At 41.8% G+C, this 16,577-nt stretch overlaps 1 protein-coding gene across 2 annotated transcripts in view; it reads right to left on the bottom strand.

Annotated features, from left to right (window-relative positions):
• The window catches only part of ATXN7L1 (ataxin 7 like 1), a 137,355-nt gene extending 121,234 nt beyond the window's left edge, over positions 1-16,121 (bottom strand). For both annotated transcript variants that reach the window (XM_073652228.1, XM_073652229.1), the window contains exons 1-2: positions 15,836-16,121; positions 15,382-15,450 (exon numbers count right to left, since the gene is read on the bottom strand). In XM_073652228.1, coding sequence (XP_073508329.1) covers positions 15,382-15,450; positions 15,836-16,085 — 319 coding nt within the window. In that variant the 5' untranslated portion in view covers positions 16,086-16,121. The remainder of the gene's footprint in view (positions 1-15,381; positions 15,451-15,835) is intronic.
• Between the last annotated feature and the right edge of the window lie 456 nt (positions 16,122-16,577).

Below are 16,577 nucleotides of genomic sequence, written 5' to 3'. Positions count from 1 at the left end.
TTTTAAAAAAAGTTTCTAACTTATTATAGTTTTATGCACTTCACATTTGAGCCACAGATTAAAGAAAATAATTAAGCGGCTCCTGATTCATTGCACAGCGGGTACAGGTAGCGCCTGTGGACTCAATTGACTTATGACAGTATTAAAGTTGATGCGAATCGATTCATAGTACCCGGTCCACCAGCCAAGTCAGAAATATAGGACTGCAGGATAGGAGACCTGAGAACTGCCTCCTAGTTCCCAACATCTGTGGCTCTTGTTTTAATTAGACAGCCTGGAGTGGCATCACTGTTGCGGCGTAACACACATGTGACACTGCACCAGGCCAGCTAATCAAAAGAAGAGCCACGGATGCTGTGAGGTAGGAGGCAGTTCTCAGGGCTCCCATCCAGTGACCACAGGTTCCTGCGAATCGATTTGCACCAACTCTGGTGAGTATCCATTGGGTTCCACCAAGGTGTCTGTTGTTTTAATGGGAAATAATGATAAAATCATCTACTGCAGAATCTGACACAGATATGAAGCCTTATAGCCTTAATAAGAATTGGCAATTGTGTCAATAAAAATATCTCCCAACATTTTGATATGTATATAAAAATAGGCACAGACAAAGAAAACGCTGGCACTGCAGTCCCACATAAATCCCTCTGATATATCACCGCCTTCCAGAGAATATGGTCTGGCTCGGTAATGGTCAGCTTACAACAGATATCGGAATTTTTTCTTCAACGAGATGTAGATAAAAAGCGTCACTCGCCACTGACATGTCAAATATTATTTATCCGCTCATGAGATGGCATGCAGACACAAAGTTTCATGCAACAGCTGTTTCGCGTGTAACTAATGCTCTGATCATATATAAAAAAGGCTTTTTTTCTTTTCAACAACCAAAAATGGATTAATGATTTTAGAATTCCCATGCTAGTAGTAGAACTGCCGTATTTAGTTATTAGGACATTCTATAATTATTACTCAACTTCCTTATTTCCCCATCACATGACCTATGTTCTAACCAGAGACATCTTGCATTCTTTTTTATTAGCCCCATCCATAAAAACAGTCATATGATCTACAGACATGATTTTATAAATGAAGATGCGGGTCCCCATGAATCACACTAACCTAAAACGTGAAGATCAAATCCTCATTACCTCTGTAAAGCAAAAAAAAAAAAGTCAAATAAAATGTGTTTCAGGTCAACTTCCTAATTTCTTCAAAGAGAAGAATCTGTACACAAAGTATTAAAAAAAAAAACACAAAGAAAACAACATCATTTTTAAATTAAAGAGGTTGTCCACTACTTAACATTGATGACCTATCCTCTGATTGGTCGGGGTCTGACACCAGGCACCCCCACCGATCAGCTGTTCTCGGTGTCTGCCACCAATGCTCGATTGCGGAGCTACTCAGTCTTCCGATTATGGCGACAGCTGGCTACTGCAAATCTGCCTCCTATTCAAATCAATAGGAGGCAGATGGCAGTACCATGCCACGGCCACTATCAGAGGACGGAGCAGCTCCACAATTCAGCACTTCCGGCTGACAGCATCCACTGTCGACACTGAAAACAGCTGATCTGTGGAGGTGCCAGGTATCGGACCCTGACCGATCAGACATTGATGACCTATCCAAAGGATAGGTCATGAATGATAAAGTAGAGGACAACCGCTTTAATAAAAACCTCTTATGTAGTGAAGTAAGGGTAAAAGTGCAAAATAAAAAAAAATAAAAATCACATAAAATACAGGAAAACTACTATGTAAATGTCAAAGGTATATATTTTAGCCTGCATTCAGATGGCTATTATACAGGTTCATAAGTAGTGTGCGCTTAGCGATAAGAACACAATTAAAAGTCCAATACACAAAAAAAGGCCCAAGGCACTGCCAGTATGTCTTTTGGTGCTTTATTGTGGAGCACAAATGTACATAGCTATAATTCCAAGCTTGCATTGACATCCTCAAAATATAAATGAATGACCATCATGCTCGGTATATGGCAGCAATCTCAAATCTCTTAATAACCACTTGCAACGTTATTAACACATCTAACTTTTCCTTTTATCAGTTCACAAATTCTAAGCAAAAATACTACCAGGCTATTCAGAGCGAGAAATGCTCTTTGTATCTACTCATTACTTACAGACGAGGGTCCTGGCCAAGTAGCTCTCTATTAACTCATAATGTTTCAAACAGTTTTGTAAACCAGACTGTCCATTAATAACCAAATTATCCCTTTAAATATAAAGCGTTAATACATCTATAGATACTTACCTGTAACTGCAACCAAGCTAAAGTAACCAGTAGGTTTCACTAAAACATTTCACCCGAGACTGGTTAATATCAAGGTCACCACTTTTGGGCTAATCTCAAATGCTAATGCTTTCCATGGCTACTGTAACACAGTTTCTTTGTAAGGGTCTGTTTAATGGATCAGGACATAAAAGTATAAAACAGAATAAAATAGATCTAGTTTTTAAAGAGAAAAGAGAAAGGATGACTGTAATCTTTAAAGGGGTTGTCTCACCTTGTTTTCTTCAGGAGAACACCACTACTCTGCTTCCTGGCTGCCAGGGGCGGTATGCCTCTGATTACTGACAGTTCAGACTAGCAGTAAGGTTGCACTGCTGGTCTGAACTCAGTGCTCTCCCAAACAAGCAGTGGCAGTTTTGACTGCAGTTTGGGGGAAGCACAGGGAGACTGAAGCTGGTCTGATCCAATCACACTCAGACCAGGATCTAAAGCATAAAGCCTGCAAGCCTCGCACACTCCTTACCTAGGTAACAGGCTGCTCCGAGACCACAGGGTGGTAGGTAACCTAAACAATGAGCTGTGAACTATAAAATTAAAAATCCCTCTGTTCTTGACAGTTTTTTTTTTATAATAAGCAGTAAGTTGCTTGTTTTTGAAAGCACTTAGCAATGTTAACCACATAAGAACTTGAGACAACTTCTTTAGGAAGAAAACAAAAACTTTCTTTACAACTAAATAAGGAGCACATCTTTTGCACATTCTGATTATATGAGAATAAAGAAAAGTAGACATTCCAGCAACACCAAGATAATTAGACTTAAAATGGGTGGTCTGGTCCAAGACGACAATTGCGCAGTCACTCTATGTGACTGCCGACTTGTGAATCCTCACAGCGCATGCATTGCGCGTTGTAAGGACTCGCCGCTGTAAGCGCTGGGAATAGCAGTCACGTGACCACAAGTATGTGATATTGATAATCCCGGCCAGAATGCTACTAGACTATTTACGGCCTTGCTAAATACACTTGCATTGAGCGCATCGGAAACAGTCTAGTTGGATTGTGGCCAGGAGTATGCATAACACATACTCAGGCGTCACATGACTGCAGTTCCCGGCGCTGACACAGGCAAATCCTCACGGCGCCCAGTACGTGCGTTGTGAGGATTCACAAGTCTGCAGTCACATAGAGTAACTTCACACATGTCGTTTTAGACCGAAAAACCCCTTTAAGAATGGAGAACTTTCAAACACTCACCAAAATGTTAGAAGATCTATTCCCATAATGGAGATTCTATTCCAAACAGAATTAGCACTTGCTACTAATAATTGTCAAATAATCAAATTGTTATGGAAATTTAGACAAAAGGGAATGTTGCTCCGATCCCATATCCTCAGCCAAGTTACAAACATAATCCTTACATGAGCTCCTGACTTCAGGTTTTCCCTCATCTAGGAAATCTGATCTATGATCTATTTGAATTAGCGGAATAAAGCATTTCTGCTTTTAGTAGATTACTACATATTGCCCTATTCTGTGCCATGTGTGTATATCTTCAGAAACACATACTGAACCAACTTCATAGAAAGTCATTGACAATTTCTCCTCACCCCAACAGCAGATTCATGTTTTTCAGGTGCACAAGTACAGGAAAAACATATGAACTACTCTTATCGGACTCTAAATCTGTCTATACACTTGAGATAGTCAAATGGGCAAATGGCCAACAGCTAACTACTATTTTTCCCTACCTCGCTATAAACATGTCCACTTGGTTGATCATGCATGTTTGTTTTAATGAGGAGAATGGGGGAAAACTAAAGTGAACACCCCATGGGAACTAAAGACTGGCAATGTTGAAATCCAAATTGCCCAATCCCTCTCCCCAACATCTGCTAAGGATATTCAGAAGACCCCCGTAAATGTGGAACTTTCAGCCGATCCAGAAAATTCGGACAACCTCTCAACTATATTGCGAGATTAACCCTTCACTCCAGTGCCATCAGAGCCAAACACAGAATTTTTGTTTTGTAATTTCCTAATTTTTTTTTTTTTCCAACCTTGGTTTGTGGGCAAGCAAATAGTTTAATGCTGTGGAAATTAAAGGTGCAATATAAGAGAGTAAAATAAATAATACGAATAAAGCGTATCTATCCTTCAAGGGGATTCTCTCATCTTTGCTTCCCAGGCTTCATGCTTGCTGGGGAATGGTGCGCTATTCTTGATTGACAGCTTAGGCTAGTGGCATTGTCACGCCGGTGGCCTGAGCGGTGCACTTTCTGATGTGGCTATATGAGGCAGATTGCCTCTGCAGCATCGCATTAGCGCAGGTGCAATAAAGCTGGACGTATTTGGGGAAAACAATGCGCCCCAGCAATCTGGTCAGCTTCAGAGCGGCACTTACAAGCTCTATATAAAAAGAGCTTGTAATCACTACATGTTTGATCACCACTGCTAGACTACAGCAGAGTACGGTAGCCTAGGGAATGAGCAGTAAACCATAAAATAAAAAATCCCTCAGTTCCTGAGAACAACTGTATTCATAAGGACTTTGCCACCTGAACATGGGAATAACTGTTTAGCACAATACCTGTTGAGAAGCATGGCCTTGTCTGCACTCAACCCCCACAACAAATGAAACTTCTTTTAATGCACAATCCAGTCTAATATGTCCAGGAACAATCTGGATTCTCATGCGCCGTAACTTGCCATCCACACTATTTCACTTAGTGGTTCCTCTTCATCACTATAGGTACAGAATCTTCCTTTCCCTATGGGTGCCATCAGATATTATTTTCCATGCTGAACGGAAACCTTCTCTGTTATGTATAGTCTGACAGACAAGAGAGCAGGAGCAGAGAGACAAAGACCTGTTTTCAGTTGCTGTAATCTGTTGCTAGAGATGGATTTTACTTGACAGACAGTAAACGGTAGTTTAGATAAAATATAAATATATTTTTGTACCACATTAGCTAGTAGATAGAAAAATATTACAATTTGAGAGTCCTCAGGGGTTGATAGCTTTTAATGGCTAACTGAAAAGATGGTAACAAATTGCAAGCTTTCGAGACTACTCAGGTCTCTTCATCAGGCATAGTACCCGTGCCTGATGAAGAGACCTAGATTACATAAAAGGGAGACAACTAGTGGCTTGCACTTTGGAGTAACATAATATCATTTTTAAAGAGTTATACCTATTAAGTATTTGATGGCTGAGACAGAAAATAGCCGAACACAACTGCGCTACGCTGTTTACGTAACTCCATAGAAATTATTGGGATTTACAGAAAGCGCATAGCAAAGGGAGCTACGCTGTCGCCATAATTTTTGAGTTTCAGAAACAGCGGAGCTCAATGTGCTGCACTTTTTTTCTGAAACGTCCATTCATTTCTATGGGAGTTACACAAACAGCGTAACAAAGCTGCATTTGGCTGTTTTCATAGCCCTGCCTCTTGTGGCTAAAACCTAGAAGCAGCTATTCCTATTGTGGCCATGAATGGCAGAGATGGGAATAATCATTTAAATAAAGGATTCATTAATCTTGCTATTATGTGCCAGTAAATGATTCCATACTCTTATTATAGTAATATATACTTATCATGCAGATAGCATCACCAGCTGCATCTCTGATGCTTACAGCAATCACTTCCTGTCCCCAGACTTACTGTGTCCTAATACTACAAGTTCCATCATGCATTGCAGTGGCCTGTGAGCCAGCACTGATCACCCCACCTCCACTCTCCACCCAAATGCCTCCCTCCTCTTCAGGAAGCATGCTCAGGCAAGCTGTCATTCATCCAATACATCTACACCTACCGCCAGGGGCACAGTGATGACTTCCTTTCATTTGGTACAATTCCTGTGCCGGAAAAGGGAAGCATCAGACAAAACAGAAGAGGAAGAAGAATCTCCATAACTATCCAGTACCATGTGATCCATGCTGAGATGTGCTCATAGAAGCTATACATCTAATACAAGTATATTACAAAAGGTATTGTTTTGAAGAGCTATGATATATAATGGGGGTGAAAAAGTAGTGGAAAACCCCTTTAAGTTCTTATTACACCATCATAGTAGAACCAGTATATGAATAAAAAAGCAGCATATCATTTTTTGCTACCAAGTATATCCCAGATGATTATGAAGCTTAAAGGGAATCTGTCAGTAGGATTTCCCACCCCAAACTATTTATATGTGCATGTAGCTTTTTCAAAGACTAGCCCAGCAACACTTTGACCTGGCCAGTTTGTTCCTCTGTTAACGAGAAATCAGTGTCTGATTTTGATATGCAAATGAGGCAGCAGAACTAATTGTAGATCTGAAGTCTCGGTGACTCCAGATCTATTCCCCGCCCAGCGATGCCTCCTCTTCCTTGACTGACAACTACTCTACCTGAAGTCACACAGCATAGAGGCTGTTAGTTAGGCAGGAGAAGGCGGCGCTGGGCAGGAGTGACAGAGGCTTCAGATCTACAATAGCACTTCAGCCTCATTTGCATATCAATTCAAACACTGATTTCTCAGTAATGGAGGGATGGACCGGCATGCACATAGTAGACAGATTCCCTTTAAAAAAAAAAAAAAAGGGTAAAGAAAGAAAAAGAAGGCTTGGTCAATGTATGCGATTAAATGCGCTTTAGTCAATTCTATTTTGTACAAGCAATCCCTGCCTATGTGCTTATTATTCCCCTAAACCCCCATCTATATGCTTAGTTACCATATTCCCCCCTCCCCTGCACGTCTCAGGGCCCTGTGACGTGTACTGTGCTCCCTTACCTCCCAGGCATGCGCAAAGCGCCGCTCACATGGAGCAAGCTTCCCTTGATCCTGGCCCCGTCTCTATGTGCGCTGCGCCGCAGGGTTCTATTGCGCAGGCGCTGGGAAGTGACTATGACTCCTGGTGCCTGTGCAATAGAACCCTACAGTGCAGTGCATAGAGAGACGGGTCCGGGAGGAAACAAAGTGTGCTCTATGTGAGCAGCGCTTTGCGCATGTCTGGGAAGTCAGGGAGCCCAGTGCACGTCACAGAGCCCTGTGACGTGCAGGGGAGGGGGGAATATGGTAACTAAGCATATAGGCGGGGATTAAGGGGAATAATAAGCACATAGGCGGGGATTGCTTGGCGTCCCCCGGACGCCAAGCCTGTACAAAATAGAATTGATTAAAGCGCTTTTCTCTGCAATCAAACATCTACTATGGGCCATATACAGGTAAGTATAGATTTACTTTTCTATACCCTGTATGCCCATAGTAGAGGTCTGATAACTCCAAAGTGGTAACAGATTTCCTGTAAGCATAAAAAATTAAGGGCTATGGCTTTGTGAGCTTGTATCTTGTAAAGTCTGAGATCTGACCTGACAACCATCATTTGGTAGTTAATACATTTTTCGGTCTACCACATAACACTCTTAAAGTTCCAATTCACATCAAGCATGAACCAAGAGGTTTTAGTAAGGCACTACCTGTGCCACATGAACGCAAGCTCAAAATGGGGCAATACCATACTGACATATCTACAGATATTAATTACCATCTGAAACAGCAACAAATGCTGGCTAAAGAAGTACTGACGTATTAATTAGTGACGACACATACTGACATCAGAAGTACCCCATCACACATCCTAGTATGATACAAGATAAAAGAAATACCTTGGCTTTTGGAGTAATCAAGGCAAACTGTAAGAACCGTCATAAAGTGATTACAATTGTTTCCTAACACTTACTGCTCATTTACAGTGACAAATTTTTGCCCATGAGAGTTGATTGAGTACAAGTTTATAGGCCCGTTCACAAAGTATGATACAAACTGCATGCATATTGTCGGCAGCACATGATCTGTTAACGGTGGAGATGTGCTGCCAACAATGATGATTTCACAGCTAACATAAATCAGCCGATCAATCAGCTCATTCTCAGCTGATAGGTGACATGCTTGCATAGTCCAAACCTTGGTATGAACGTTCTTATGAACATTGTGACCGGGTTGCATCATTTAGTCACATTCGTGGTAAAACTGCAAGGTTTCTACCACAAATTTGAAAAATCGTGGCAAAACAATGAGTTGTCACTACAATTGTGGTAAAAAAAAAAAAACACAACTCAACTGCAATGTGTAATTGCAGCCTTAGTCCAAACCTGTGCAAACCTGTAAAGTAGAACATACATGGATGACCTTACGTTGTTTAGATTCTCATAAGCGCCTTGATTACCACCTGCCTGGTAAAGCACTAGAACCATATAGCAATCTAAAAAAAAGTAGGCTAGGTCCGCACATTGTGCATTTGATGCAGATTTAATGTGCAGATTTTAAACTGCATTTAGATCAACACGTATATACGTACTTAATCCCATTTTTATTTGCGGATTTTGTTGCACAAAATGGCTCCAAAAAAACAGAGCCAAATGATGCAATACCAGCATGTTAACCTACGGATTTGGGGTTCCCAATTAAATGAATGGGCAAAAGTTGGTCTCCGCTACAGAAATTAACAAGCCGCAGATTTTTTAAAAAAAATGCAGTAAAAGCCAATTTCAGTGCGTATTATACAACTCGAAAAAAACTAGCATGTGGATAAGATTAAGATAAGACTCCTTCATGTTGCTGGTACTGTAAAACTTTGCAGATTTTACATGCAGAAAGTCATCACGGAAAATCGCAATGTGGGAGCCCAATTTAAAGCCCACATACACTTTAGATAGTGGGTTCGGCCAACAACTCTCTCTCCTGATTGTTCTATACATGGGAGCGCGTGCTCTGCTGAGCACTCCTATGTTCTCTATGAGAGAGCAGCTACCAGACATATTTGGAGGCCACTTATTTCTACAGGAGGAAGGGATCGGCAGTCGGAAATTTACATTGGTCTAACGCTTATGGACCCGTAATAAGCTATGAGCTGCACAAGCTTATATTTCCATATTTGTTTCCGTTCACGCGTATGTATGATGATACACCCAGTTTTCAATCAATCCAAACAAAGAATAATAAGGTTCACAAGGTGAGTATAATATAAACTACTAGTATTTGCATGGTAACATGTTGCTGTTCTAAGTGTCTGCATGACAGAAACATAGCCAATGAATGATGTAAGTCTGCAAGGAAGATACCCACAAAATGAAATCTAACAGTAAAAATGCAAGAAAAGTATTATTTAGATGCTGTTAACACTAGCAAAGTGGTTTCTATTTTTAAAATATCTATGACATTTTACTACAGATCTGTTTTATTATGGATCATGTTGACTTGTAACTCTAGTGTGTACAAAGCCTTATCAAACCCCATCACCAATATAAGCTAAGGTCCGCCGTGTCTGCACGCCACGTCCGCACGCCACAGATTTAAAGACAGAATCAATACCTACCTAGATAAGGCAAGGATAATGTTATAAATCAGGTACTATTACATTTACCAGGGTCATTAAAAAAACATCCATAATATATATTAAAGTAAATCTGAAAAGTTTGCAAGTGGAAATAATAACTCATGGAAAATATTGACATGTTAATCCTAATATAGTCAAGTCAAGGATATATAATGATCCAGTGAAACGTGTCAAGCTGAGGGGACTCAAAGGGACAAATCGTCATAAGTACATGGGCACACAAAACAAGAAAAGTGACGAAAGATAGTCCAAAATAATGTCCAAAAATTAGAAAAATTTATTAGAGAATAAAATACATATTCAGGGCAGGGGAAATAGGACACATATCCACATGTGAGGACAACTGTGACAAAACAGAGGAGCACAGTACCGGAGCGATAATGATACATAAATCAATTTGGTATACCATCTGTGAAGAAAGTTTAGAAAAAGAGTCATGTCATATAAGCAATCCTGCTATATTATAACCGTAGGTTGGTCCGAAACGGGCGTCGGGGTGGACGCGAGGACCATAGGAGCTTCTACATCTGGTGTCAAAGGTATTTCATCATGGTTTTGGCTGGGCTCACTGGCACAGTTACAATATGATAAATGATTATATATACTCTGATAGATTTACCTACTGTTATAATAGCAACTTTTGTCACAGTTGTCCTCACATGTGGATATGTGTCCCAGTTCCCCTGCCCTGAATATGTATTTTATCATCTAACAAATTTTTCTATTTTTTGGACCATCTCTCGTCGCATTTTTTGTTTTGTGTGCCAAAGTTTGCAAGTAGAAGATTATTATTACTTTACCAAAATGACCAAGAAAATTAATTTTCTGTAATGAATTTGATCAAACATGTTATCACAACTTAGATTTAGAATTCCAAGTTTCCAACTATCCATAAACCAGGCTTTGGTAGACTTTCAGCACTTTTCATGGTGAGAGGAACATACCTTTTCTGGTCTTATTCAGATGTTCTTTTTTTCTTATACATGTCTTATCTGTATTTTTCTGCAGATAGGCTATAATGGATACATGTTCTATGGGGCCGTTCCCATGTCCGTGTTTTTTGTGGAAAGAGTGTCAGCAAAAAAAAAAAACCAAGACATATCCATGTTTGATCCTAGTCACAGATACAAGTCACTAATGCAAGTCTGTATGTCAGTGAAAAACGTGGATAGCACACGGATGTCATACTATTGCACTCTAGTGTTGTCCGTTAGACATTGACTGTTAGGAGAAACTTGAAAAACCTTAATTAGTATTTTTTTTGCACCAAGAAAGGCTGGGTTCAGACAGCTGTATTTTCGGTCAGTGTCCATGTGCTCAACAGACAACACAGTGAGCCATTAATAATCTGTGTGCTTGTGCATCCCGTGAAGAATGGTATGTGGAAAGATAAAAAAAAAAAAAAAAAAAAATGCAGCATGCACTAGTCTGGTCTATTCCACATTCTGTTCCATGGACCAGACTTGTGCATGTCAATAGCAGGCAGCTCCTGCTATGCGGTCACACAAGAGGCGCTGGACACATGAGCCTCATTCAGATGTCAGTGATGTTTCACGTCCCCAAAACACGGCCCAGGTGTCATAAGGATTTTGGATCTGATTATCACTAGTGTTTGGTCAGTTTTTTTTATCAGTGTCTCAGCGGTGATTTTCATGTATGAAAGTTTTCAAAATTCCAGACCTTCTCCTACTTGTTATAAAGTTTTTTAATCACAGACAGCACACGGATTTCGCACTGTGCTGTCTGTGATTTTCATGGACCCATAAACTTGTATGGGTGATTTTCATCTGTAACAATGATAGAAAATGGATGTCTCCCTGATTCACGGACATGTGAACATCCCCATAGACTATAAAGGGTACATGTTATATCCGTGAAAACCAAAAATCGAGCGAGTACATGAAAAATGGATGTCTGAATGAGGTCTTAGACAGTCATACACAAATTGCAGACATTATCGGCCCAAATTTTAGTACAGCCATGCGAAATGGACAAAAATCTGATGAAATACTGATGGGAAAAACTGACAAAAATACGAAACATTGATGAAAATCTCATCAAAACACCAATGACAAAAGCTCCTGCCAGCGATTCTGCTGCTTCATTTGACCGCATGCCAACAGAGCAGCTCTTCCAATTCCAGGCTGCTCCGCCAACGGGGTGTCACTGCTGACGTCATGCTGAGTGACAGCCAGCTCCCAGCAGTTAAGCAGAGGGGAGCCGGCTATCAATCAGCATGACAAAGCAGTGTGGAAGAGAAGAAGCGGCTCTGTCGACGTCACTGGAAGCCGCGGAATCCCTGGCAGGAGCAGTCTGTGACCACTGAGTCAGCAGAGATTGGCACCGGACGGGATAGGCAGGTAGTTAACAACTGCCTGCATGTAAGTTCTTATCTCCATAGCAAAAGATAAGCAAAGTAACAAATAACCCCTTTAAGTTCCATTATGCCATTCACTACTAATGATCAATGCATTATAGAGTTCACACAAATATATGATTGCTTGGACAAGACCTACAAATTGAAGACGTGACCGAATATGCAGTTCCATGTGCTTACACTTTGCTAATGGGCGCAGGAGCCATTAACACTAGCACTGTCTGGTCCAATAAATGGACAAGATTAGTGCATGCCATTTATCCCACAGAAAACGCTCATGTGCACCAGCTCACCAACCAACACTGTTCCCCATTATGCACACAAAACAAAACAATGTCCATGTGAAGTTAAACATGAAAAAGTATCTATTTATCCTACAGAACTGTAATACTGAACAAGTCCCCACTTCTCTCCAGTAGTCTGGAGGTGGAATTATACAAATTCGTGAAAATCTTTGGCCTATAATAAATGAATAAGCATCAGAGTTGAAGATTTCCGAAGTCAAGCACTTAAAAAAAAAATGAAAAAAAGAGAGTCTACCTTTCAATCCCCAATTTATAGAAACACTGAAAAATAAATATGGGAAAAGAACTAGCAACGTCATCAGAAAAAGTGGCACAGAAATTGACATCAATATGCTCAAATTAGGAAGACCAATCTTCCCGAGGCCATAGCATCTAGTAATAAGGCAACAGGTAGCATTGTGGATATAGATCTATAGAAAGCACATATGCTAAACCTATAAGGGAGGGAATGGCAGACGTCTTCAATGTGTCGTACTTATTAGAGACCCAAAAGCAAACAGATTTCCAGTGAACTTATGTCTATAAAGATGAAAGTGCTCATATAAGACACTCCAAAAAAGAGAGGGTCATATTAAAATATTAGAAGAATGGGTAAGTAACGTGGATTACAACTTGTAAAGAATAAATAATACATGTTTTGGAAGTAAAACAAAAATATAAATACAAAATAACCATTCCGCATTCAAGAATAAGTGGCTGTAGATGTCTAGTAGAATAGTTTCAGTGCAGACTAGTCAATAGGGGCCGACATAAAACACGGGCTATTATACAGCTAAATTGGTGTGTCACTCCGAAAGGCAGCATTTCCATTTCGTAGAACGTCAACTATACTTGGTGTAAAAACGTCAAGTGATCACGTAAGTGTGCCCACAGTAGAGAATCTGACAGTAATGACACAAGGTATGCTGCTCTAAGTCCCAGGGTTTACACTGCAAAATAAAGAAAAACAATACCGCCAGAACACAACTAGGAAACTATCTCTGAAAATGACAAATTCACAAAAACGACAACACAACAAGAAAAGAGTATTATGCATAATAAAGACAAGAGGACAACCAGCAGCACCTCACATGGTTGTCCTCTCTGCTGAGACCAAAAAAGGTTTTGTGATGGCGCATACAACGCTTCTAGCATGCAATTTCCAAAGTAGAATGACAACAATGAATAATAAAAAAACAAAAAGAATGTCAAGATAGTCTGTATGCTTTATATATATGACCGGAATTATGGGGCTAGGCTGGATTTACACAGGTGTATGCCACGGTCCGTGTACAGAACATAGAGCTCCTGACCCGAACTAAAGCTGGACATACAAATTAGGGCTCGCTCTCACTTGCAATTAAATCAGACGAATGTAATCCGATAAAAAAAAATCGGATTGCATTCGTACCAATTTAATCCTATGATGGTGTGCTCAGTGGCGTTTTTTTTTCTAGCGCCGATCGGATTGCAATTAGGCTGGAAAAAATCGCAGCATGCTGCGATTGCATGCTGGATTCGGATCACACGCACCCATATAAACATATGGGTGCGTGTGAAACATCACACTGCACTCGGATATCACCCGAGTGCAGTACGACTCCCACCGATGTCAGCAACAGAGGAGATGGAGAAATTGATTTCTCCGTCCCCTCCACAGCTGTGCTGCGATCCTCTCTATGCGAGAGGATGGGAGCACAGCGCACTGACACTCGGCTCCCGCTCGCAGCAGAGCAGGAGCTGAGGGTCATTAGCATCTCGCATCCGATGCCATACGCTACTGGGACCCCGGCATTAGACAGCTGTCGGCTGAATGATGCTTAGACCGATTGTTCGACCAACAGCCATCTCGGTCAGACATAGGAGCGCTCGCTCATCCGAGAACTCTCACATATCCTCTATGAGAAAGCCACCAAAAGACAACTCTGCTGAAAGCTTATCGCTAAGAGAATAAAGCAATCAGCAATCTGAAATTGGACTTGCCCGATCGACATCTTCCCCAACAATCAGTTTGCTAGTGCCCCCATACACATTAGAGTGCCAACCAAACTCGTTGATATCAGCGGGTTTGGAAAATCAGACGAAGTATTATGTCCAGACTCTGATCAGAGTTGGACAAAAAATTCTCCACCGTCTCCATTTGACAGTCCGTGAAAATTCAAACGCAGTACAGTTCGATTTTTTCATGGACCCAGTGCCTTGCATTCCTGACTTTGATCCGACCTTTGGATCAAAATTGGACATGTCTCCGATATTTTCCTGTGGACCACTCAGTCCGAGGAAAAAAATTGGACATGTGAATGATCCCATAGACTATCACTGGTGCGAGTGCTATCCATGAAAAGCGGATGTTTGAATGAGCCCTTACTTGTACATGGCCCTTTATGGCCTCGTAGACACGAATGAGGCTGTAAGTTTGAGTCAGGAGACCTGCGGTCAGTCCGGCCATTGTGGTATATGGTCCATGAAATATGCTGGTCTAAACCAGGCCTTAATAGGGGAGAACAGATCTGAGAACAGTATGAATGTACTATTCAAATGGAAGAGGACTTACTACAGATTTTAGGAGCCAATCACACCTGTCTAGTAACCAGTAAAAAGCAACATCGCTACAAAAGGCAACATTGGACACCAGTGGATTCATCCAGCCCTTTACTAAGGTAACATAATGTAGGCCCGAGAGCTTATCCTGAAATTAAAAACTAAAGTAGAAGACAGAAGCCAGCTCTGCTATCTTAGTGGCCCACACAAAAGAGTCAAAGGTTACGCAGCAGTACCAAGTGGCAAGGAACATTGGCTACCAGGCTCCACGGTACCTGTCAAACCCTGGGATGAGGGTAGGTGTTTTCAGATACCATGAGCCAGAAGAGGTGGCCATATGGACATGCTTCCATACAAACAGGAACGAGAGCACATAAACACCCCTCCAAGACCCCACAAATCGGCTCTTGGGGGTCCACCATCCAATAGCAGGTGGGTTAGTAAACGTGAGCGCGTACATCACCCTACAGACATGTCTGACCGGTGCGGATTGGTCAGCATGGCAAACCCGTGTTTATCAGAGGGTCCGCATGCACGGCCCACACTTACCTTCTCTATTAAGCCTCATCACCTCCCTGCTTTTGCCGCCGTCCTTTCCAGTCTCTTCTATATCTACATCTGTGGGAGAAAGAAAAGCCAAAGTCAGCGAATGTAAGCCACCATGTGTAGGAAGCCGAGCACCCATGGGCCACCCATGCCAGGCGCAGAGGGCATGGGCACCCCACACTTGTGTCCTAGCTGCTATTATATGCCATGGTGAGAGGATCCCCGGGCGGATAGACAGCACTGAAGGATGGGCCTCATACACACTCAGCTGCCTCTGTGTCTCCTGCTGGACCTGGGATTGTCTCCTGAGCAGGACTACAGGGAGCAGCAGGGACACCAGGGACCGAGCGCTCTCTCACTTTTATTCTCTATATAGCCATCTAGATGCCTATAGAAAGCCGGGCTGTGCGGGCTGACTGATCGGTTACACAGCATTTGCATGGGGCCGTGTTCTTACTGTCGGAGCAGTGTATTTTAGCTGCGTCGATCCAGGTGGACCACGGTTTGCCCAGAAAAGCCTCCGGACTGGGCACTTTGCGATCCAGTGTCGCCATTGCTCTTCCTTCTTGTTGCTTTTCCTTTCCTTCGGAAGCGGAGCGACACGGGATTCGAGGCTCCGTGACGTCATCTTCGGAACGTTCCGACATTGAGCTGACTGGAGGGGAGGGGGAAGCCGAGCGGCCGTGTCTCTGATCCTCCATGCTCATGTTTGGCGACTTGTGGCTGCAGTGCCGCCTGTGACCGGAGAGGGAGCCGTAGAGCTGCTTCCCATTCATGGTATACTGTGAGGTAAACCCAAGTCATGAAATACACGGGGGGCTGAAATAGCAGCAAATTCACTAACAACAGCGAAGAAACATGCATACTTGGTAAAGAGACATACATAGGGCTTGGTGAAGAAACATGCATAGGGTTTGGTAAAGAGACATGCATAGGGCTTGGTGAAGAAACATGTATACTTGGTAAAGAGACATGCATAGGGCTTGGTGAAGAGACGTGCATAGGACTTGGTGAAGAAACATGCATAGGGCTTGGTGAAGAAACTAGAACTTTATTTTGTTTTACTGTGAATTAAAGCTGTTTTTTCTTGAGTAAAGTGTCGCCATACTGTGCCTCTTTTATGGCTGTATAGGGTCCAGAGCTTTTAACAGTTGCAAACAGTTACTTTGCAATATTAAAGCTTATTTTTATATTATATG

This window comes from Phyllobates terribilis, unplaced genomic scaffold, assembly GCF_046119375.1.
Source record: "Phyllobates terribilis strain yellow unplaced genomic scaffold, ASM4611937v1 Scaffold_11__3_contigs__length_659146591, whole genome shotgun sequence".
NCBI lineage: Eukaryota > Metazoa > Chordata > Amphibia > Anura > Dendrobatidae > Phyllobates > Phyllobates terribilis.
This window is presented reverse-complemented; position numbering and strand designations above follow the sequence as displayed.